General features: G+C 41.3%; 2 protein-coding genes across 12 annotated transcripts in view; one reads left to right on the forward strand and one right to left on the reverse strand.

Annotated features, from left to right (window-relative positions):
- Window positions 1-2,539, forward strand: part of FEZ1 (fasciculation and elongation protein zeta 1) — a 41,276-nt gene extending 38,737 nt beyond the window's left edge. For all 3 annotated transcript variants that reach the window (XM_089537480.1, XM_089537481.1, XM_089537482.1), the window contains one exon: window positions 2,170-2,539. In XM_089537480.1, the coding sequence (XP_089393606.1) occupies window positions 2,170-2,186 (17 nt within the window). In that variant the 3' untranslated portion in view covers window positions 2,187-2,539. The remainder of the gene's footprint in view (window positions 1-2,169) is intronic.
- Window positions 2,540-7,237: 4,698 nt separating this feature from the next.
- LOC149306854 (homeobox protein PKNOX2) overlaps window positions 7,238-25,872 on the reverse strand; it is a 262,919-nt gene continuing 244,284 nt past the window's right edge. For all 9 annotated transcript variants that reach the window (XM_089537725.1, XM_089537722.1, XM_089537717.1 and 6 more), the window contains 3 exons: window positions 16,015-16,091; window positions 12,790-12,968; window positions 7,238-11,488 (listed from right to left, as the gene is read on the reverse strand). In XM_089537725.1, the coding sequence (XP_089393851.1) occupies window positions 11,244-11,488; window positions 12,790-12,968; window positions 16,015-16,091 (501 nt within the window). In that variant the 3' untranslated portion in view covers window positions 7,238-11,243. The remainder of the gene's footprint in view (window positions 11,489-12,789; window positions 12,969-16,014; window positions 16,092-25,872) is intronic.

Here is a 25,872-nt window from a genome sequence, read left to right on the forward strand (position 1 = left end):
GTAATTGTACAACATCTCTCTGCTACTCAGAGTGGTGGTCCCTGGTGCTGGTGTGTGAGCCATTCATTATTGGTCCATGGAGAACATCCATAAGAGAAAGAAACAATTGTAGTCAATAGGTGCAAATCCAATATTGGTACCTGGCATACTAGGGGTGGGGAGGGGGAGATTGTCCATCACCAACATCAGATATCTTGAGAAGCAATGGGCAATAACCTGTACCACTTCCAGGCCTGCTGTGGGTTTGTGTGCAAACAAACATACACATTACAATGCATTGAGGTGTTTTTTTTAGTTACTTCAACTCATTTGATAGGCATATGCACCAACAAATCAAACATTAGCTTCCTGGCAAGTTGTCAGTTATTTGTAGAATCACAGAATTAGAGAATTTTAGAGTTGAAAGGGACAGCAAGGGCCAACTAGTCCAAAGCCCTCCTGAAAGATGTACAGTATATCCAACCTCTGTTTAAAGATATCCAAAGATGGATAGTCTGTTATCCTCCAAGACAGTCTATTCTACTCTTGAACAGCTCCTCATATCAATATGCTCTTCCTAATACTTAAGTGGAATCTCTTTTCTAGCGTTTGAAACCATTGGTTCTTGCTCTAGTCCCTGGAGCAGCAGAAAACAAGCTCGCTCCACCTTCCACACGACATCCCTCAGATATGTAAAGATAGTTATCATGTCACCTTTTTTATGTTATTTGTAGTCATGTAACCTATTTATGTTATTTGCTACAGATACAGTCATTCAAGCAAATCTGTAATTATCACTTCTCTTGATTCTGTCATTTTTTCCATTTATTTTCTAACTACTGAATCTGCTTTTCATAGAAAGGACTAATGGTTTCACCCGTCTCCAACTGACTTGTAGCATGTTCAGTGGCTTCTGCTCCAAATATGAAGAATAGTTTTACCCCGAGTTCAGCTTAAGGACTCTGACTAAAAATCATATCAGATAATGAAGAGTTTGGAAAAGTTACTTTTTGGATTACCAGAATCTAGAATAGATTTCAGAATAGTTAGGATCACCATGCTGACTGTGAGATTCTGGGATCTATAGGTCAAAAAGGTAACTTTTCCAAACTCTGAGACCGTGTGTTTCCACAGTGGTTTCACTGTTCAAATTAGAATGTCTAGATGTGTACATTCTGGAAGAAAAAAGTAGGAAAAGCAAAGTACAGATTAGTACAGGTGTTGCATGGACTACAAAAACTTTGTGCAGCAAATTCCTTGAGACCATGAATGGTCCAACCAGTTTCAGAGTGAGGCAACTGCCTTGGCTGTTCGAGGCTGGGATCCTCCCATTTTTGCAGCCATTCTTTCTGAGCTGCCTGGGCAGTTTTCTTTCTCGAAGGACAGCAATGTGTGCCACACACTATAACCACCTCTTAATTGTCCTTAAGTATGGTGCAGGAACCTGTCAGCTTCTAGTGTTAAAGTAAGATTTAACTGCCACTTGAGTTGGCCTCTACAAGTGGAAGGAAAGGATTCAGGCAGATTCTGGTATCAGGACAGGAACTTCACTTTTAGGCATTTCGTCCTCTCAAGAAGACCAAGAGATGCACCATGGGTTGGTAAAGGCCATAGCAGAACAATGCATAGGAAGCTTACTCAAGATGGTGCCTTCCAGATGTTTTTAGAATTCATCTCCCATGGTCCGTTGGTGTTGGCCATGTTAGGTGGAGCTTGATGAACTGCAGTGCAAAACATGTGAAAAGCAATAGGCTAATATATGGGCCCGAACAGTCAGGCCAAAATAAAGTTGCCTTGGGTCACTTTGGAGGTATGCTGTTTAAATGACACATGCATCTTAAGAGGCCAGAAGCTGCACTCCATTCCTTAGGACTGAAGCATGGCTTTGGCACAGCTTCCAGACTCTTAGGACACATGCATCATTTAAACAGCATACCTCCAAAGTCACCCGAAGCAGTTTTATCTTGGCCTGTCTGTTCCGGCCCATATATCAGGAAAAAAAGTCAGCTGTCTAATTTCAGTTCAGTGGAAAGGTAGCCATTCCAAGAAAGAAAGGTTTGCAGGGTTACTAAGCAGCAACTATTGTCCTCCATTAAAGTTCTGCTCTTAACAATTAAAAAAAGAACTTCCACTTTACCATAAACATCCATGTATTGAACTGTCTTGCTTCCTCCCCGCTTCTCCTTCCAGTTCTCTGTCCTACCTAAGATCCCTGCTCTGAGCATCGTGAAACCAACAGGAGACAACAAGGCCAGTGTGTCATTCCATCACAGGGATTGCATGACATAATGTAAACTTTTGAATTGTGTATTTAAAGATGTATAGCATTAACCTGGATTAAACACGAGCAGAACTCTTTCCTTCACTATCGGTTTCTAGTCATTGTAAACATTTGAATGCATGAGTGGAGGCAAGGGCTGCTTGTTTCTCTTTATCTTGACCACCTCCATCTTAGAGGAAGCAGTATGTCGCCATGCATCATGTATTTTCAGCCCATCTTCCCCTCAAGGAGTTATGAAACTAATTTGAATACTGAAATAAACTTTCATTTAATTAAAAAGTTGTCACATTTCTTGATGAGGTTGCTCATTATTGGAAAATAATCAGTCCCGTGAGCTTGGTAATGAACATGGGATTAATAGATTGGTTAGTTCTGTTTACCCCCATATTTGATTAAAACAAAACCAGTCCCAATAGTTTGAATAACCAGTCATTTGACAGCAACCATGACATGTCACTGCTAGTTGGTTTACTGAGAATATGGCCATGATGTTAAACCTGATTCATCATCCTTCCCCAGGAAGAACATTGCTTATTTTATTGGACTAAACTCTGTAAGACCAGTATTAAAATCCCTGCTTGGTCGTAGAAAACCACTGGATGATCTTGAGGAACTGGAGTCATACTCTCTTAGCCTCAGAGGAAGGCAAAGGCAAACCTCTTCTGAACAAATCTTGCCAAGAAAATCTTAGGCTAGCTTCACCTTACATCAGAAATTACTTGATGGTACACAGCAAACAACAGCAGATCTGCAAAAACAAGAATATAATGCTTTTCCTGGGGCCCTTCCACACTACACAATTATAGCCCAAGGGCTATAGGCACTTTAACTGCCATATGGAGTCATATTGAATACTGGGGTTTGTAGTTTGGTGAGGCACTAATCCCTTCCCTAAAGTTCAAAACCCAGGATTCCATAGGGGAGAACATGGCAGTTAAAGTGGAATCGTAGTGCTACAATTGCCCTGGTGTGGTGCCAAACAACACAACACATACTTAACTGCTGCAAGTTAAACTGTCACAGTTCAGAACATGATAACCTCATCAGTGATTTGGTTCCATTGGTAGGATTTTAAGTAGTCCAGAGTCGATTTGTTGTCATGTGCCTTCAAGTCATTACTTACTTACGGCAACCCATGAACTGATCATGTGGCTTTTCTTAGCAAGACTTGTTTGGGGGTGGGGGTGGGGTGCCATTGTTGTCCTCTGATGCTGGGAGAGTGTGCCTTGCCAGAGGTTACCTTGTGGGTTTTAATGGCTGAACAAGGATTCAAATCCTGGTTTCTTGGAGTGCAAGTGCTACACTCAAACCATTACACCACACTTTCTGTCAGATTGTTAGTCTACCCAATAATAAATGGGTACATGTTCCAGGAGACAATCAGGGCATCATATTAGATGTTGCTCATCTCCCTGAAATGCCTAATAGGGACAGTGGCATGTGTATGCTCCACAAATGAGGGCTGCTCATGATACATTTGTCTAGCTGCAGTGTTTGCATGGCATAAACAAATATTTTGAAGCATGTCTGCAGACTGACATTCACCCAAAATAACTCCTTACAGTGCATATTTGAAACAGTGCAGAAATTATTCCATGTACCAATTTACAGAGCGGGGAAGGAATTTACAGCTTCCTCATATTCAGGCCATCAGCAGACATTAGAAACTCAAAATGAAAATGCAAGCAATTGAGACTGCTTGGAGATAAAAACAAAAACAAATCTGGAATGGCAGGTTGCTCACAAACAAAATCTCTAGGCAATGACATTAATGTATGTGCATATTTCCCCAACAAGCTCTTCCAACATATTGAAAGAAACACATTCCTGACACTCTCGATCTTATATAACCGGCTTCTGGAGAGGCTAAAAAGAAAGGTAAAAGGCACCTGGAAGTTGGCTTTGCTTCATCTCCCAGGTACACAGTCTGGCTAGAATGGTTGGTGGATTATGGGAGTTATTTCCAAAAAGTAACTTTCTTAATCTTTACAGTGTTGGGATAAGGTAATTTTATTCCCCAGACCAAATAACTCTTAGTATGGAAAAATAGCACAAATTAATTTATTCCCACTTTTAAAGAAAGAGGTACCTATTGGGAGAATAGAATCCTTGGCTATTAGGAATTAGCAACACAAGGAGATAAAAAACATTAAGAGCTCTGCAATGATGAGGCAGCTAGGCGATGTACACATGCAAAGGGTTTGTATTGTTTGGTTCCCTGTTGTGATAAGAAAAATGGTGGTTACTGTTTCTCTATATGGATAACATTGCCTCCCACCCCATTCCCCCACTAACATTACAGCATAAACAAGGCTGTGCACCCTGTTGTTATACAAAACACCTCCCATTTGTATTTATTAGTGTATTTCTGGGAAGCGTTATGAAAAGGCCGGTAGTGGTGTTGAAGAGGAGATTTCATGCATATTCATGCCAGCTTCAAAGCGTAAAGATGCAAATTGGCAGTGGAGTTGTTAGATGGTTTTTAAATTAGTCCCAGCTGAAGATCTTGAAGGAAGATGCTTATCCAAGCCTTTGCAGCTCTCTTCCCCCTCCAAAAGATCCCTTTCTGTTCAAGATAGAATGTATGCATCTTTACAGCACGAAGACGCAAGGGAACATTCTGAAGCAGCTATAGACATATGTTACTGGAATTTGTTTTATTTGAATTTATTTTTTGCAAAAACTAAGGCCTCTTTTGGATTATTCCCTTATAGCACTTTGACTGCAATGACTTCATCCATTTGTAGTTTGGGGAGGTATTTAGAATTCTTGTCCAGAGAGTTTTAGTTCCACACCAAGCTATATGCCAGGTAAAGTGTTATCAGAATACTATTCTTGTGAAGCATGAAGGAAGCATAACCAAGGCCTGTTACGGACTGCCAAAATAAAGCTGCTTCGGGTCTCTTTGGAGGTATGCTATTTAAATGATGCATGGGTCCTAAGAGTCCGGAGGTTGTGCCAAAGCCACACTCCATTCCTAAGCACTGGAGTGCAGCTTTGGTGCAGCTTCTGGATTCTTAGGGTGCATGCATCATTTAAACCAGGGGTAGGCAACCTTTTTGAGCCGGGGGCCGGGTTGCTGTCCTTCAGACAACTGGGGGGCCAAACTCAAAATGGTGCCCAGAGCAGCGCGGAAGCTGTGGCGGGGGCGGCAATCGGCAGGACCGGGCTGGGGCCAGTCCTAAGGCCTCACCGGGCCGGATCCGGCCCACGGGCCATAGGTTGCCAACCCCTGATTTAAACAGCATACCTCCAAAGAGACCCGAAGCAGCTTTATTTTGGCAGTCTGTAACAGGCCCAAGTTAAGTTGTGAAAACACCATAATGAAAGATAATGTCATTGCCATTACAGTAAAACTGTAACTTTTAAAGTTACTTGTGTGAGGCCTATACAGGCTTAACCTTTTCCCAGTAAACCATGGTTTATGGTCGAATGTCTGGTTTCATGTCTGAATATAGTCATTGCCTAGAATGACCTCTGAGAAGGGAAATCCAACTTCTTTGGGTAGACTGTGACTAACTTGGCACCTCTTCATTGGACCTGATTTTCTCTTTAATTCTATCTTTTTTTAAATAACAAGAATGTTAAATAAGCACAATAAAATAAAGCTGGAAAACCTCATCTGGTAGCACTTTATAATAAATGGACATGAATTAATACTAAATTACAATGAATTTTCTATGAAATTACATATTACATTCATGCCATATCAGTATTCAAAACAGGGCTTTTTTTTTTTTTAATGCCCACTGATATTCCCAATACATTCCCACGGAATTAGCATCAATTCAACCCTTAATGTAAAGTGATTGATTAAACCTCTCAACTCCTCAAAGAGCCAAAAGAAGGAGCAAATTGAAAACTGTGCTTTGCGAGTGAGAAGAAGGGAATTATTTGAAACAAATAAAGCTTTAACGTGCAAGAAAATGGGCAAAACCCTTGTCTTGGAAGTTCAGGATTTGTTTGACTGATGTGCTGAGAAAGGTATATGAATCATTTGAAAGGGAGCCGGTGGTCTTGCTGACAAGAAACACAAACTGAATCGGGAAAAATTTCTGCCCCATTTCATGCTGGAAAAATTGATTTTCTTGATAATTTCACCATCACAAAGGGAGGAAAAACTCAGATTAGCTAGATAGCACAGATGTTTTTCCTTTTTTTGTACACTGGAGACATTTTCCTGAGCACAATGTACAAAACAAAATTGCTAATAATATAAAGTGGTGCTCTCTCTCAAGCAGTACTGGGAAGAAGTGGAAAAGACTGAACAAGAGGAGTAACTTGGATGGATGGTAGGGAGAGTTCCTTTTGGTCCAGAGATATTCATCCCTCCTGGTTTGACAGGTCCTGAGTGGCTTCAAAGGGTCATTCTGTGGGATGATGGCCACTTGGAAAACACACAGCTGACACCTCTAAGCACACCAAGATCTTCTAGTGTTGGGTCTCCAAACACTTGGTGAGACAACTGCTTCTTCCCGGAAACTGAGGGAACCGTAGTTGTGAAGCACACTCTCCAACACTTCAGAGGTGAAAACTGGAACATGTGAAGCCAAACAACATCACGGTGTAGTCAAGACAACAAAAACAATTAATGCAGAAGACTACACAAGCCAGGAGATGCTGCAGCAGTTTGCCTTTGCCTGAGCCTACTGGGAAGGGCAAAATTCTACCTCCTCCTATTCTCCCCCTTCTACTGAATTAGTGTATATACTTGACTATATGTCAACCGCATGTATAAGTCAAGGGCAAAATTATGGATTGTAATATGATCTGTAGATAAGTCGAGGATAAAACTTAAGGATATGTAACAAGGGATGTAAAGAATGAAGCAAAGGAAAACGATGCTAAAGAACTTACAAAATTCCAGTAGGCCACCATTTTCTTGCCAGAAGGAAAGTCCAGAAGCAGGTGGCAAGGCAGAGCGTAGAGAAGGTCAGAACTGAGGATGGTTTATATATATTGACCTGTGGATAAGTGAACTCAATTTTTTTGGGTCAAATTTTGACTAAAATTTCTAGACTTATACATGAGTTTATACAGTAACTGAATACAAACCACTTTTGCACTCTGAATCAGTTTGGGGCAATTGAAGTAAGCTGAAGACAAAGGGGGAAAGTGGGAGAGGAGAAAAACAAAAACAAAGACATTTTAAAAGCAGCTGGAAAAAAAAGGAAATGACAGAGGATTAATTGGGGCTGTCCCTGTCAAATCAGGAGGGTTGGAGGATATGTCACAGTACCAGAAGCCACAGTGGTCAGGGTTGGCACCACTGGGGACTTGAGGAGGCCTAAAGCCCAGTTTTGATGGGAGATTCTGTCTAATTTCTGAAGTCTTTCTATGCCTCATTTTTGCAGTTGTTGGGAGGGGGTGTGTGAAAGGAAGAATCGGTAGTCTTTGCATGCTATGTTACCCTGCCCCGCAAGAAATGAAGCACAGAGGGGAAAGTAAGCATTTGGACAGTAACAACCATGCTACCAAAGACACAGGCTGGTAATGGTACTGTATCTTGCTCAAGACTCTCCCACGGACACTGACGGAGGACCAATTCTCTATGAGGTCAAATTCAGCAGACAGTGAGGTTTTGGGTGCCCCCCCCCAATAGCTCCCCTTGAAGATTTCTGGTCTCTTTTTAATATTTGTGTGCCTGGGAAAGTCATATTAGCACACACAGTAACTAGTTTTACGCAGGACTGTATCAAAACTACAATAATTCACATGTGCATACATTTACCACGGGGTAAGTATACACAGGGCTTACTTCTGTGTAAATATAGGCTGGAATCTTGGTGCTCCATGCACATGTGCCCAGTTTTGGATGTTGCACAAGGTACTATTTAGTAGCTGCTCATTCAGGCTAGAATCCTGTTGGTTAGTCACAACTAGAGTACACACACTGAATGGTGAGTCAACGTACAGGAAAATCCAATTGATTCTGTGTCTCTATTCTAGTCAAGACTATAATTGGATTTAAGCCTATAGACCCAAACACTTTGCCACCAGCAGCTGTCAGGCCTTGAGACACTATGATGGCTGTTTAGTGGCCGGAGAAGAGGCAACCAAGCAGCACTTCTCCCAGCAGCAGTAAATGGCCATAGCAGTGGGTCTGTCAGTTGTCTTGGGGAAGGGCATAGAGCTGTGGGCCATCTCAGATCTCAGACCTCTTTATTGCTGGACTGTACTTTCATTGCAGAGATAAAAGGATATGGGATAGATACTGGATACATTTTAACATATTTAGATCAATCAGCCCACATTCCTTCCCCATCTCCTTCCAACTCTTTGCAGAAGGTGACACAAAAGGACTGAGATGTTTGGTAGCCTGCACAAGTGCAGTATTTGGGTTGTGAAGCAAAGCTTCCATAGGTATATACGGAAGAGGACTATGCATCATTTATGAGACTTTCTGATACCTGTGCAGTTACAGAAAACAAAAATTTTTCATGCACGTTAAAAACGTTAGTATCACCATGCTCATAGAAATATCTGGAGCATCGTTTTCTGATGGGTGTATGGCCTTTCTTTCCAAAAGGAAAGTGCAGTTTGTTACCTATCTCTGTGGTAGAGACAGTACAGGGGCTAGTGCCTTTGCGACTTTTAAATCCACATTGACTACTTGAAGTGAAAAGAGTAGGTAGCAGTTTGTATATGCATCCATCAATACTGTATGCATTTAAATTGCTGGGGAGCAGACATATCTGTTCGTAGGCATAGAGCAATGCATTTCCACCAGACAAGGTGAATGTAATGACTTGAATCCTCTTGGTGACATACACTGGATATCTGGTTATGCCAGTGTGTGTGTGTGTGTGTGTGTGTGTGTGTGTGTGTGTCTGTATGAGAGACACTGCAGTGGAAGGAAAGAACAGATTGCAGTTACAGACCAGAATGTACATTCTCATATAGCAGAAGGAATTACCTCCTTCTGGAATGCCTTCCACAATGGGACATTGCAACAAGAATTATTCCTGTGCCTTCTTATATAATGCCATTTGCCCCAAATGTGCCATGGCAGCTGAGGGGCTTGTCAGTGCAGATAGATCCCCCCAGACATCTGTTTCTCTTGCAGGCACCCAAGGAAAATGAAGCAGCCTCATGTGGGAGCAGAGGCTGCTCATTCTTCCCTTAGTGTTACAAAATTAACCAAAACATGGCTGGGTCCAAAGCTCACCATTTGCCAGGGGATGGAGTGACACGTACAAGTCTCATTGCTGCTGTTGTGCATCCAGAAAAGGTGAAAGAGGTCCAGTCGCTAGCCCCCAGAAGATGGCCTAAGTATGCTGGTGGAGGCCTGCACTCTGCCAGTGTGCTTGTTGGGCTTTGGCCAATGACTACCATTCCAGCAATTTTTTCTTTGAATTAAAAATTGCCACTACTTGAGAGACATTAGTCATGTTTGTGAGTCTGAAGGAGGAAGATAGCTTTAGACACAAAAAGGCATTCTTAAGGCTAGTGTTTACATTACACTTGACACATGGAAGCTGCTTTAAAGTGTCATCACAAGGTAAGCTGTTTGTGCACAGCAGTTTAGTGCATGGATTGGCTGATTCCTCCCCCGCACAAAGCTAAAATTGGGTTTTTAGAAAGATGACCACAACAAGCTGGCAAATATCTCACAAGCTGAGGGGTGAGCTGCTGGGTGCAGTTGGCTCACTGTCTACTGAGGACTGACTTAAAAACAACTTCCATTGGGTGACTGTAACCTATGACCTAGACCAGAGGGATAAGAGTTTTCAGTGGGGAGAGAGGAGAAGCTGCTGAAGATTTGATCTCTATCCTGAATGTATAAAACACATCCAGCTGAATATTGTTCTTCGGAGGCCTTTTTATTTAGAGGCTCCAGGGCAGCAGAGCAACAGAGGGAAAAAGTGACAGGTGAGGAGTTCCAAGAAAATGAGATTGTGGAAAGGGCATTGATTTCACCATCTGGATAGCAATTCCACAGAACTGCAGAATCAATCTTTCCTTTCCTTGCAAATCTGTGAATACTCTGTAAGCCAGCATGGGCCCATGCAAACGTTTGGAAACTTGAGCCAGCTCATATTCAACCAATGCAGAAAGCCATAGTCATTCCTTCTTAGTTTATAATCCTCTAAACAATTAACATAATTATTCAGGGGTATTCTTACTGGATTAGCTGAAGCTAACTCCTGAAGCAGGGAACCAAATCAGACATGTTGCTATTATGACATTACATTCAGAAGGTTAAAACTTTCCAGTTCCCCCTCTCAGAATGGTTCATGTTGCAGTGCAGAATGTATTTGTCACATTAACCATGAAGTATGGGCTTTCTCTGTATATCTTGTGATCTGGACCCATGAAATCCTGAAGACTTGGAATCCAGTTCTTCAGAACCAGCCATGAGTCAACTTGGGTCTAGCATTAAGCTCTCTCACAGTTCATTATTATTTTTTTCCTGCAAAACTTGCAAACTCTTGTTTTTTCTACATCTACATATTTATAATAATTGCAGTCTTTTAAAGTTTTTGTTGTAAAAACCATCAGTTTTCCCTCTCTTTTTTGCATCTATAAATCTCTCATGAAAGCATTGGAATTGAAAACAGACTTGCCTCTCAATTGCATGTCACAAAAAGGCATTGCATTAGAACATCCATAAAACATTCAGTCATACAGAAAACAGCTTACTCTAAAAACACTTTTGTTGTTATCAAAAACAAAGGGGGTTGGTGGGAGGAAAACTGGCCACAATATGTGCCTTGTAAACTTGTGTCCTTCACTTAAATAACTGGTTTGCACATTTGGCAAGGGCTCCCCAATGTGCTGCCATGTCCATTCCTGCAAATGAGAGCAGGTAAGCAGGACACTTGATAAGAATATTGTTGCTGAATTAATTAAATCTTTAAAGGGATATGGGGCTTGTATGTTAAAGTTCAGACTTGCTCTACAATTCATCAGGTCAATGATTTTGGCAAGCTGGTCAAACAGCTTCTCAGGAGGTAACTGCTCCACCATTGACCAGAGTTCTCTACTCAAGTGAGTCACTGTGCTCCAAGCCAAGGTCACTGACATTTGTTGTCTGGAGCTCCTCAACGTCCTCCTCCAGCTCCTCCTCCTCCTCCTCTTCTTCCTCCTCTTCTTCTTCCATTTCATCCTCCTCCTCATCTTCTGTCCCATCAAGTGAGTCATCATGAGCTGCCATCATGGCCTGCTGCATAGCAATGGTAGCGTTATCGGAAGAGAGGGATTGGAGATTGTCCATATTTATGGAGCCTAGGACGAAAAGCAAACTGCTGATGTCATGGCATACTAAGAACTCTATTGACCAGTACTAGGCGGTACAACTAAAACACGATTGTTTTGAGAACAGAACTGGGCAGAGGGTCAATATACACATCCCTGAGTGACTTGGACAAAAGATGGCATATCAGTATAAGAAATACTGGAGAAAGAGGGCAGTGGGGAGAAGGCAGGCTCTAGGCATCTTCAGCCAACACTTAAGAAGCTCTGTTGGGAAGAACTCTGCACAATTTTCTCCTGTTATTTGATATCTTCAACTGTTGCATAGGAATTATTCTGCAGGGGGGAAAAACTCCTCTTGCACAAAACTCTATATTCCATTGTGGGAGAAAGGCAGGATATAAATCCTTGAAATAAAATAAAATAATAAATAAATATTCTGTACCAAAAATGTTTCTTGTATAGGCAACATTATTTCCTGCATAGAAATCCCTATGGCTGAGATTCTGCATCAGATACATAGCCACAATGCCATACCTTCAATCTGACTCTCTAGGACTGCATTGGAGTTCTATAGTCTGGCAAGAAGAGCACTGAAGGATAACATGTGCAACTCCCTCCCATCAGTGGGCCACAGTATGGTGAGCATGAGCAAGGACCCCTGTGGGATCCCATTACAACTCTTCATCACATTGCCACATGCTGGTGGGAGGGGGCTGGATGTATTATCCTTTAGGGTCCCTCAGTGTAGCTGCCTGGATTTTAGGGTGAGTTTTAGGGACATAAATATGAATACCAAACAGTTATGAATCCATAAACCCAGCTTATTACATCATAACTGCCTAACAAAATACTACTATGTGTTTATCTCTGCAGAATAATTTCCTCCACAACACTTCAAGATGTTCAAATAAAGGTAGAATATTGAGGAGGAATAGTTACTTTCTCCAGCAGTGCGAAGAAAATTGGCATAATTATTCATCATTGCAAAGATGAAATAGTTGATGATTTACATCCCTCCATGTAGCCTGTGATATGCATACAGTCTTCTTCCACTGTATGTTCCAGTATGTTGTCAAATTTTCCCATTTGCCTTGCTTTAAATTGCCTTGTAGATTTGTTTTTTGGCCACCACTGCTGCTCCACTACAATTTGGAAATATGGAGGCAAATTGCAGGTGCAGCTGCAGAAATGTGCCTCTGCCTCCAGGAGGCTGAGGGGCAAAGTGGTCACTTCTGGAAGTTGTGCACCTGTGGTTTAAAGTATCTAGCTCAGTAGATCTATCTATACTGTGCCAACCCAACTGACTGTTCCACCCATGCACCAGTTCTTACCATCAGGGTTCGTACCAGGGTTGCCTCCTTGTTGCTGCAGCACTCCAGCAGCAATGGAGTTAGGCCAGAACCTCTGTGTCGGCCGGTGTTGGGATTTGATCTTCTTGGCTTTGGGAGCTGGGTCTGGGTTGCTTGCATCAAGCATAGGTTGCAGGATACGTCTCCGGGCATTGATAAACCTTTGCATTGGGAGAGAGGAAAAGAATATGAATGAGAAAATTTCTTTACATTTCTGGCCTGTTCAGGGATGGTATCATCATTTGGAGAAAAAAAATACTTGCAAACACCTATGTATATATCTTTTATAATTAAAAATTAACTAACAATTGGTCATATTAAATAGGGGCTGGAACCCTGTTCGTGACGCATGTTGTTGCAATGTCAAATAATGCCTTCATTATCTTTAATTGTCATTGCAGATGGAAATATTCATCACCTCTGTTTGCAACACCACCCAATCATTACTTACTGATCTATTGCTATGGCACTCCAATGGCCATTTAGTGGCCACAGGAAGATATGGAGTGGCTAAGCAGTGTCTGTCAAAAAGGAGGAAATGGTGTATGGTGAGGGTGGGCTTTACTGCTTACAAGGTAATGTTTTGGGGAAGGGAGATTTTGGTTGTTATGTGGTCAGAGCTTAGGAAGGGATCATAAAGGTGAGTGACAAGGGCTTGAGGACTGCCTTATGCCATCGTAATTCACTAACAAAATGCTAGCTGACATGGGTCAACAAAAGAAAACCACAGGCTGTATTTCAAAGGGAAGAACTGGCAAAACCACCTCCAAATATTCGTTGCCTATGAAAACCCCATGAAATTGATGCTCTTGCCATAAGTTGATAGGCAACTTGAAGGCATAAAGGGTGGAGTTCTAATGCCAAGACATTATTTTTGTGTGAAATTCATTCATTCATTATGTGAAATACATGATACTGTCATGTGCTGATGATAAACAGGGAGATGTATAAACTGTTTTGTTCTAGGTCTATCCCAGTCAAGAAAGTCCCAGTCATTATTGGCTTATCTCTTTTCACCTTGCTCAATGTAATGGCTGATCATACTTATTTTTCACTTTATATGAAGCACAGGAGGCAAGATCGCCATTTGGCCATTTTTAATTGCCTTCATCAGTTTAGAAAGGCACACACATCACATTTACAGCAGAATTTATTTCCACTTTCATGAAGTGCCTTTTCCTTCTTATACTTGCACAGGTGCATTTCTTTTCCAAATGTGCCCTCATGTGGTTAGATCTGGAACTGGTCATGTTTTGAAGATCTGCCTAAATGTGGAATTATCTACTGCCTCAAGGCAAAATATAGAGGGGAATAGCTAAAGTTGGGCTAACATTCCCTTTGAAAAAAGTTTCCTACAAATATTTACCCCTTTGAATATGGGAGCCATGTTTAAAAACTGATTTTTATGTGTGTGTGGTATTTGAATGTAGGAGTTGTGTGCAAATTACCCCATTGAATTTAGGATTGCTTTCCATTTTTTTTCCTGGCTTGCAATTTTTTTTAATGAACCCCCACATCTTTCACAGAGATGCAATATTTTCTTTGTAAATTGCCAGTCGCTGCACCTTCCAGAATGCTTAGGAGTTTCTTTTTCAAGAATGTCTTGGGAGTGATGAGATGTAACTTTCTGCTGGATGCATTTTCTGAAATCCTTTGGAAGTGTGATGTGATGCATTTTTCAAGGCATTCCAATAAGTATGGCTAGCAGGAAGGTGTGGAAGAACCCTCACAGCTCCCCAAATGCTGTGGGAACATGTCAATGGACTGCAATGTGGCTGTGTTTCTTGGCAGTGACACTCTAGTTGTAGAATGCCCTCCTCTTGGAGGTCTGAATGGCACCAGTTCTAGTTTCATTCCACCACAAGGCAGAAACATAGGCTGGTATTCTGTACTACACTTTCAGATTCATAAACTGGAATTATAAATCTCTATATGTTCCATATTCAGTAACACTACATTGTGACAATTGTGGCACTGCGCCACTCCTTACGTCCACCTTAATAGCTAGCAAAAGCACTAAATGAGAGAGGTCTGTTCAGCAGGTGACTGGGATTCAAGAAGGATGTCATTTCCAGCCTTCTCCTTCCAGCAAACAAGGTTACGACAATCAGAAGCAGGACCTCTGTTGCAATTCTTCATCTCAGCCTCTCTTACTGACTGGAAATGTCATCCTCCTTCCAGCTGAAATGGCCTCCTTCAATGAATGCAGCTGCTGGCTGAGAAGATGGGTTTGGGAGATGGTTGTAGGAGATGCCACACATTTGTAATGAAGGAGCTGATGTAGGACATTAGTGACGGCTTTTTATATTAATCCCTTTGGGGTTTGATTATTCCAAAAAGAATCATATTTAAAAGGTTTAAAACTGTTTTAACTTTTAAAATCTGTTTTATCCAGTTAAATGGTTTAATATCTTTCTAGTTTCTGTAAATTATTTTGATTGTTTTACATTATGAATAGTTTTAAACTGTTTAACTGATTTTATATGTACACTGTCCTGAGGTCCTAGGTTAAAGTCTGGGATGACCTTGACGGATGAGAAAGCTGGGCCAGAAGTAACAAAATGAACTTCAAGGGGGGGGGGGGATGTAGGATATTACACTTGGGTAGTGAAAATGAAAAGGAGCCCTGGTGGCGCAGTGGTTAAATGCCTGTACTGCAGCCATTCACTCAAAACCACAAGGTTGCGAGTTCAAGACCAGCAAAAGGGCCCAAGCTCGACTCAGGCTTGCATCCTTCCGAGGTCGCTAAAATGAGTACCCAGACTGTTGGGGGCAAATTAGCTTACTTGCTAATTAGCTTACTTGCTGTTCACCGCTATGATCTTTGGAATAGCGGTATATAAATAAAAAACAAAAAAAATGCACAGATATAGGATGGGTGAAACCTGGTTTGAGGGCAGTTCATGCAAAAAGGATCTAGGAGTCTATGGACCACAGGCTGAACATGTGTCAGCAATGTGATGCGGCAGCAAAGAAAGCCAAAGCAATTCTAAGCTGCATCAATAGAAGCATAGTATCTAGATTGCAGGAAGTAATAGTACCACTCTATTCTGCTTTGGTCAGACCTCACCTGGAATATCATGTCCATTTCTGGTCATCACATTTCAAGAAGGATGTGGACAAGCTAGAGCGTGTACAGAGGAGGACGGCCAAAATGGTGAAAGGTTGGGAAATCATGCCCTATGAGGAGGTCATGATTTTACTCACCAGTTGTTGACTTGCAAGAGTGTGAGGTTTGTTTGTGCTGCTATCTGCCTCTTCTCGTCCTCTGTTGGATAAGGGTGCTGAAGAGAAAAGGAAGGACCATTATGATTACACTGCATACACCTTAAAGAATTATCTAGAGATCTTCTAAATAGTATTATTTGGATTAATTTGCAAAATGTCGGGCACCTCCAGGTGGGGCAAATGTGTCAGGTTGTCTGGACATTGCAGCATTTGTTGCTGCAGTTCTTCATTTTCTCAAAAATATCCAAATTAAATTTCTGATGTCCTGGAAGGTTTTCTGGGACTTCCCAGCTGCAACATATCATCCCTACCTGTAAGTGGATTTGTTTTAATTCTGAGCTACACTAGGGAAAAAGTATCCCTTTCTATTCCTCCTTTCTCTTAAAAACTTTAAGTGTGCACTATGACAGTATAGATGGCATCCTGTCAGTCACATACTCATGCATATGTTTCCCTTATGCCTGTGTTTTTCTCTCTGCAGTGCCCAAAGCCCTTCCCTTTATACAGCTTCTAAGGGCCCCTCTGCATAAGGAAAAAAATTGGACTTAAAAACATAGGACCAATTCCATGCCCTCAATATATATATTTGGAACAATCGCAGTGCAAATCCAAGAAATTGCTTTGAAGAGCCCCGAAAAGAACAGAAATGAGTACCATAAATACAGGGGCAGCAACAACTGGTACTACCTGCCTGCTAAGGTTTTATATTATAAGAACTAGCACGTCTGGAGACAAGACAGGAAGAACCCTTTAAAACTGTGGTTCTCAGTTTATTTATCCTTGTGAGCCCCTTTACATCTGGATGTTGCACCTCCCCGCTTGACGTAGTATATGAAGATTTTATTTTTTGTTCAGTGTGCATATTTATTACACACATTCATGTATGCTCATAGTTTAACATTTTACTGTTAAACCATTGCAAGATTTCCCAAGTTTATTCTACATTTCAGACAGGAGATGGTAGCAGTGAGCTGGCTTGATATTGGACAAAGGCTCTGTAGATACCTGGTGATATTGCTTACTGAAAAAACAAGCTTTACAGCTCACCGCTATGCAAGCTTCAGCATATCTTGAGATCCCCCTACCAAACTATAAGCAAGCAAACAAACAAACAGACTCCAGCAATAATATGGGTCCATGCTGAGGCAGATCTAGCAGCCTTTTAAAAAGGTACCAGAACCTAAAGTACATTTTAAAAAGTTACGTGTTACCCTCCACTCCCATGCCTTGGCAGCTTTCTACAGGGGCATCCCAATGGGCTTCCCAGTGCATATGATCCCACTATGGATGACTTGTTCTGAAGTCAGAATGAGGTGCCCAGCCATTTACAGTCAGCTCAGAAGCAAGTGGCCCGTGGCAGCCGATATGTCAGGTGGCCCAGTGGGATGCCTGTGCAGACAGCTGCCATGGTCTGGGAATGTTGGGCAAGGTAAGAGGGGCAGCTGTGGGTCAAGGGATACTAGGAGCTGCACCCAGAATATCCTGGCCAGGGCAGACCAGGCCTAAGAGCCTACTGGGAAGGGCAAGATTCCCTTCCTCTCCTCTCTTCTCCTTCCTAGTGTGTTAACTGAGTGTAGACTACTTTTGCATTTTGAACTTGACAGGTGCCAACTGAATGACAGAGGACAAAGAGTGGAAGGGCAAGGAGGAGAGAGAAACAGAGACATTTTAAAAACAGTTCAAAAAGTGGGATGTCAGAGGATTCATTGAGATTGTCCCTGCCAAATCTGAACATTTTGCAGGCTGTGGAGTTTATCAAACGGGAGGAATTTCTCTTAAATTCGAATGAAAAGAAAGTGGAGCCAGAATGCATTTACTTATAGTCGCTAGTTTTGCGCAGTTATGTGAATATGCATTGCATTCGAACTGACTCCCCACTGCACGAAAATAGCATGCCATTGCCCGAATTTGCGTGTGGCAGTCTATCAAGCAATAACGTGAAACCACATGATTGCATTCGGACTGACTTCCCATTGCTCAAATTTGTGTGTGGCGGTCTATCACGCAATAACGTTAAATCCCATGATTGCGTTCAGATTGCCATCAGATTATACTTTCAATTCCCCTTGTCTGATAAACTCCCATGTCATCCTCTTCCTCATCATCTGAAAAATGCTGCACAGGCAGATGTGGTATTTTTCAAAGTGCTTTCCTTCTCCTCATGTTTCTGTATGGTCATCTCTGTATACATAATGTAATCATTTTAAACATAATAGGAATCTAAAGCATAGTCTTCTCAAAAAGCAGTCAAGTTAAAACAGTCATGCTGATGGCAACAGTAGTAGCTGCAAAGTCAGGGTCCACTGCATAAGCAACAGGAGGGACACTTCCATGCTGGGGTGAAGGATTCATTTATGAGACGCTGGGAAATGTCCCGAAGAAAAGCCACATCTCTGGCCTCTAGTGTTCTATTTCTCTGCAAAGATGCCACCTTCAGTCAGTAACCAGCCTCTGCAATGCAAACTGATAAAGGGACTCTCATTTAATAAAAGCTGCTCTTGATTTAAAGCTCCCTTGAGGAGCTACAACATCTAAGCAAAAATCTATGGCAAGTGATATTGGAGCAATTTTGCTTCCCCATGATGCTTTCCTGATGGGTTATTTCTGTCTAGGCAGAAAACAAAAGTGCTCATTGGGCATTTTAAGCCATTGCCCACAGTGAACTTGAGTTATTGTTGCAGTAAACTAAATTCCAGGGCTGCAAGCTGAGAAGTGAGGAATTTAAGGAATAGCACACAAAGCCTAATCAAAAATCTCTTGTGGCTTAATAGATTTCTTTATTTTTGTGGTAAGGAAGTTGGCTATGGGGTTTTGTTTGTACATTTCTAGTAAGATTCATTGCCTAGAGCAGCACTGTTTTGCAACGGTGTAAATATTTTGGCTTTTCTTATGTATTTTGACTACTTTTTGTTGTTCTAGAATGCTGGAAGAAGCTGAGGATGAGCTTATGTTACACCAAACTTACACTGTTATACTGTACTGTTGTAGCTGTTGATACTGTTAAACCTTTTAAGACACATAACATTTTCTAAGTGCTGTATAACTATTAAAAGTGTGTGTGTGTGTGTGTGTGGGGGGGGGGGACCAGCCCCTTTTTGCAAGCTCCTCATCTAAGAGCCATGACACGAAAAAAGAAAAGGAAAAGAAAAGGGAAGGAGGAGGGAAGAAGAATGCAAGCAGTGATGTAGCTGCTGCTTCACTGACCAATGTTGCCACTCCAATATTCTTCCTGAGAAATCAAGGTGCAGTCTTTAGCACTTCTAGGCCTTATGACTTGTCTAGTTCTTCTGTTACTGCTCTTCCCATTTCTTATTCTTATCTCTTGACTGAAGTCTCTGTTCTGTTCAATGTTTCAAAATTGCTAAACCACCTCTTGCTTTTGTTTGGTTATTTTGACCCTAGTAGGATTTTTAATCCTTAAAATTGTGCTGACTTATCCAGTCTGCACAGTGCTATTTTATGCATCTGGCTTTCATCCATTTTGTTTTAATACTTAACCATCTTATGGGGGAAAAATTACATGTGGGAGAAATATATATGTGGATAAATGAGCTGGGGATGGGAAATGTGCTTATTTTGATTTTTTTTTTAAAAAAGAAGTCCTTTCTATGTGGAATACCATGAAAAAATTGAATTTTGATAAATGTTTCAAAAACACATTGAAATGAACTTTTCCCATTTGCACCTGCTACATTCAATAGGTACAGCTAGCCATTGCAAGCGTGGAGAGGATCGTGTTGTTTGGGTGTTAAACAGGAGGAGGCTCATAAGTAAATGGTTTAAAGAGGTGGTGGTTTTGCATCTCTCACCCACACACTCCATTTCCCTATAAAAAGGATGCTTGCTTTATACATGAACAGACGGCCATGTCCATAAATACACACGGCTGCTCATTAAACCCAGTCTGGCCCTTATTAGGTGGGCATTCAAGTATGTGACAGAAGTGTGAATGAAACAACACCAAGAATGGCTATGAATATTTGCTTCACAACAACAGTGTCTCCCTATGCTGTCAGATGATACTTTTGCTCTTGTTGTTGTGTATGCCTTCAAGTTGTATCTGACTTGTGGCGATCCTAACACAAATCTCTACATATTGCTGAAATGTCTACCCTCACCACACCCAGGCCCCTCTAATGAGAAATACCTTGGGATTTCACAGTGACTCACACACTGACTTTGAGCTATTCATTTTTTTCCCTGACTCAACAAAAAAACAAAATAATAGAACAGTTATTTACCTGCTGTGCGATTTAATTAAAAAGCAGGCATGATGCTTTGAGAGCAGAAAGATTTATTGCTTGCTCTCTCCCTTGGAAGTCTTTAAACAGAGGCTGGATGGCCATCAGTCAGGGATGGTTTGATTGTGAGTTCCTGCATGGCAGTGGTTGGACTGGATGGCCCTTGCGGTCTTTTCCAATTCTATGATTCTATGACTGCACCTTGAAACAGCGAACTATGATCTTGTAAAGAGAAGAATGAATTTCCTTGAAGGCAAGCAAGCCTTGTTTCCTTCTTCAACAGAGGTGGGCAACTTTTTGGTGGGCCAGGACCAACTTCCCCCAGATCCCCCTTACAAGCTGCACCCCCCCCCAGGAAGCCCAAATACACAAATTTCCCTCTGCAATACCTCTCAAAATGGTGCCACTGCATAGGAAAATGGAGCCACTGGGAAGAGGCACAAGGCTTGCGGTGTCTGTAGGTGTGCGAGTATATTCAGATGTTTTCACATGTTTGGTCGGTTTTCTGCATGGTTTTGGGGAAATTATCTAAGAAGTGCCAAGAAAATTTAAAATTTTTGAAGGCTTTTGGGGACAAGAGTGGACCTTCAAGGGATACAATAATGTGGTTCAGGGGCCACCTGTGATCTGCAATGAATAAAGAGAGATCTCTGAATTTTCGATGAAGGAACACAAACCCTCCAATTCTCCCGATTTGGCAGGGACAGCCCTGATTAATCTTCTGCCATCCTACTTTAAATAGGATATTTAAATATAATATTTCAATTTCTCTCAACCTTGGAGCTCATGGGATCGAACTCACAACCTTGTGGCTGCAGTATCAGAATTTAACCACTGTGCCATCAGGGCTCCTTATGTCATTTACACTCAATTAATTCAGTATGGGAAGAGGAAGAGCAGAATCTTGCCCTTCCCAGTAGGCTCAGGCAAAAGTAAACTGCCGTAGCCTCCCCTAGCTTGTGTATTCTTTCTTATTAATAACTTTTGGCATCTTGACCACACTATGATATTGTATGGCCACACATGTCTCAGTGAAATGTTGGAGGGTGTGCTTTTGTCATGCTGTGGTGCAAGCGTAGTAGATGTGATCCTGCTGTTCCTCCATTCATTTGTTGTATAATGTTGGAAGATGGTATGAAAATGGATTTTATTCAAATGTTATCACTCACAATTGGCAGGAATGGGATAATATCAGTTAATATAACATCACAATTGGTTAGATATAGAAATAACAGTGTCCAATTTTCATGGAATATTTTGAAGCTTGTGGAAACGTCCATTTTTCTTTTCATGTCCCTTTAGAATATATGCCTGGCAAAAATACTGAATAGAAAAATGAGACACTCTGCTACTGTGCTCTGAAAAAGAGGCCACTGGATTGATTGTTAAATGAATGTGCATGTGCACACATACATGCGCACATGCTCCCGAAATCTGAATGCGAAAAGCATTTGGATTAAAACTACACCATAACTACTCTGTCCTGCAGTTTCAGGGATAATTGGGACAAGAAGCCTAGAATGCCCCAGAGTCTCTTTCTAACATTGTTAATTGCATAAATCTGTATTAATTGCTGTGCAAAATAGTGCTCTGGAAAACCTGCCAAATGCCTTTTAATTCTTTGTGAAGTTGGAGCCAACTGTTGTGAATGAATGATGTCAAAATGCAGCCCTAAAGACAGTATCTATCCTACCTCTAGGATAGTTAGTTACCTACAGCACAGACTTACAAATGAAAGAAATGAGTCATGGAGAAGGGTAGACCCTGATATGTTTAATGCAAGATTGCTTTCCACATTATATTTTATAGCCTTTCCAGTTTCTCGGGGATGTAGCTCCAAAGGCATGCATAAAATGAGGGCATCACCTCTCCAAATGAGAACTGTACCTGCCCCCAAAACAAAATTTTCCTTTAGTCCCCACATTTCTAACACTGCAGAAAATGAGATGCTGAAAACTATTCACATCTAGAACTCTTCTATTTGCTGTGTTCACATTGAATTGGTAACTTTGACCATCCCTTTTCTTTTGATGCCCAAACTCTATTTGCTCAAATGAAATGTTCAGTTACTTCAATGCTAGAAATTTGGGGACTGAAGGAAAATTTCCCTTGTGGGATAGAATGAAATGAAATAGCAATGCCCCCACCCCCTTTAGCAAGAGCCAATATCATCCAGTGGGTTTCCATGGCCAAGCCTGATCTCCAGAGTTGTGGTCCAACGCTCAAACCACCACACCATGTTGACTCTATTGTTAAATGAGTACAAACTACTTTTGTACACTGAACTCAATTTGCAGCAATTTAAACAAGCTGAGGACAAAGGGGGAAAATGAGAGAAGGGGAATAAATTGAACATTTTTAAAGTGGCTGAAAAATTGGATGACAAAAGATTAATTGAGACTGTCTCTGCCAAATTGGGACAGTTGGAGGGTATGCATTTTGTGGCTTCTGTTATAAAACAATGGAGATTGTTTTAATTAAGTGTAACACCCAAACATCTACCAGGGGACCACAACTACCATTTGCTCACCTCTGACAGATAAGCATGCAAATTACTGAGCTGAGGAAATATGGATAGATCTATCTGCAACCAAGGATGGGAGCAAGATGCTGGAGGATCAACACATTTGAATGAGGAAGCCTGAAATGGGCAATGAAGCCATCACAGCAAATATTTGCAGAGATGTATGGTCACCGTTCCAAACTTTGTGCACCTGCAAAAAGGCTACTGTGAATGGGAATTCTTTCATTATGGATTGGTGTGTATATACTCACAAAATCAGAAGACAGGCAAAAGTTGAAAACTCAAGTATCCTGATAGGAATTTCTCTCTTGGGCACTAGGTGGCAGACAGAGTCCTAAATATAGGAATAGCCTGAAAAACTCACAAAAAAACCTACAGGAATATGAATTCCTTGAAAATATCCCTCAATTTCCTTCCCTCTAACTATCTTCACCCCAAACAGAGTACTGGTGGTGAAGGTGGGGGGCTTAGCTGAAGGACAGAGTTCTTTCAATGAAGAAATTGTAGTAGTTGCAAAATATGGGCATGCTTTAAATATTATTGACATAGACAAAATAGGTGCCAAAGAGTTCATAAAGATTAGCTCCCCCCCAACTTTTGGACCAGCTTAAGAACTGTGCTTTCTCTGTCTGACCCAGAAATAATTAAAACAGATATGAAGCAAATATGCTGAGGTACAAAGGAGTGCACAGTTTAAACAACTATCTCATATGCTTCACGCAAAAGTGCTACTGTTTAGCGGGGTGCAAGTCTTCCACCACTGGTGATGTTTATAATCATTTAGAGCACTCTTCCCCAACTTGATGCCTTCCAGCATAGTGTTTTATTTCCCAGAGAAACTGAACCTTCTGTCCAATAGAACACACAAGTAAATTCCAGACTGAATAGAAATTGCATATAGATATTCCTATGTGCAGTTATAATCTACCAGTCTAGACCATTTATGTGATGTACACATCATATGCATGATGTATGTCATATGAGTGATGGTGCAGCACCTTAAGAGCTAAAATGAGTCCTTTGCTTTTGGATGTTCTTCAGACTCACAATGGTCTGGTGCCATCTCTTTGAGAAGAGTAAGGAATATATGGAATTAAGTAGGCTTGAACTTCTCTTACTACTAAGCCCAGATACCTCTTGTGAGCAGGTGTTCAGACACAGGAGTAGGATCAAAACTTTGTCACCATAATTGGTGGGTATCATGCTGCACTGATGCCTGCCTAACAATTGCTACCTGCTCATATATAACAGCAGAATTTCCCACTTTCAAGTTTAAAACACAATAATAGATCAAGGAGGAAGGATGCTGTCACCAGGTGCATGCTGAACTTACTGAACAACTCTTAATTTAATTACATGTTAAGGAACTGTACTGTTCCCTAAGCATTGTCATTCGGGAGAAGATGGGAACACATTCAGAATTATTTGGGCCTCGTTGCTCTGGCTTCGCCTCCCATTATTTCTGGCACCATCTTCCATTTTCATATATGGCAATTTCCCAGGTGGATCACTGTGATAGTAAAGAGAAACTCCCTTTAAAAAACAGGGTCCAAATTCCTTATGATTTATTAACACCCCTTTAGTGTTGATGAAGTGGTAATTTGAGGATTTGCCAGGAAGACAGTTGTGGGTGGGCGACTACAACAATTATGCATTCTTGTACAGCAAGGTCTTGAAGACACTTCAAAATAAATCTCTTGGACCACTTCCCATTTCTTTAGCTTTGAGGGACCTTGTACTTTTATACACAAAGACTTGTTAACAGAAATTGGAATTTGTATTATACTAACTCAATTTTAAAAACTCAGGAAGAATCGTCTATCATGCCTATTGGACAATACTGGATTGCTAAAATACGTATTGCTAAAAACAATGGCCAGTATTTTGCATTGACTACTTGGTTAAGTATACCTAACTGGCTTTTCTTGGCCTGGCCTCCCACAACCTACTTTACCAGAGAGCAGTTGCTCCAAGAGATGGTGGTCCTTTCTGTTGGTGATCAAGGTGTGGGTAGATGACATCTCCATGAGTAAGACTGTGTCAATCAGAAGAAGGACTCCTGTCTCAGTTCCTTGTTTCAGTTTTGCTTTCAGGTTGGATGGGCGTGAAGGTGGATACATCATCCATCCATACCATCCATACCCCAATAACTAGGCCCTTCTCTTGGAGCAGTTACTGCCTAGTTTTGGTGGGAGGGATTTTTTGATCAAGACAAAAGTTCCATAACCGTGAACATGAATATTGCATAGTTATGAATGTGTAAATCTAGCTTATGCATTTGTAACTGTTCAACTGAATGCCAGCCGAAGGGGGAAAAACCCTCTGCAAAAATCAAATGGAAGAATTTCAAAAATTCAGTTTTGCAAATCTCAAACTCTGTTTTTGTAGGCACAGACAGACTTAAGAACAAGAGGTTTATGATGGGACACAAACCATGCTTGCTGGGTGGCACTTGGTTTTGTGAATTAGACGTTTTGTGGCTCTGTTCTAATTTCTGACGCCTGCTCCCAATGTTCTTTTGGTTCCTGTTTCATTCCTTCCATTTTCTGCATTCTCAGAGCCCACTATTTATGCAACTAGTAAGGTTCAGAAGCAACGTGTGGAGGTACATTTTGTAAAATTTTGAGACATCCTTAAAGGGCTCCTGCTTCTCCCATTTCAGCAATTTTTAATTCATTTTTTTTTTTTTGGGTGGATGGGTGAGAGTAGCTTAAGGTAAAAACCCCATCTATCCCTTGAAATCTCAGGGCCTGGCTTGTGACTAACCTGGTAACACTGGTGCTGAACCTAAAAGAAGACCTTGTTTTGGTAAACAACAGAAAACAAAGTTTGTAGCAGCAAAATACTATCTCCTCCTGTCCCTGTTTGCTCTAAAATGGGTGAATGAGGGCAATGAGTGGTCCAGCTGGTTGAGGGCTTCCATGTCAGCAGTTCAGAAAGCATTCTCCTCACTATTGAATCTGATTAATGATCTAAGGTTGTGATACTTCAACCACAGTCACTATGTGAACACTAACTGGTCAAGTGAACTCCTCTGACTACCTCAGCTGAGGATGAAGAAAAAGCTCTTAA

This window comes from Sceloporus occidentalis, unplaced genomic scaffold (assembly GCF_023333645.1).
Source record: "Sceloporus occidentalis isolate IW3139 unplaced genomic scaffold, rSceOcc1.0.p SCAF_9, whole genome shotgun sequence".
NCBI classification, from domain to species: Eukaryota; Metazoa; Chordata; class Lepidosauria; order Squamata; family Phrynosomatidae; genus Sceloporus; species Sceloporus occidentalis.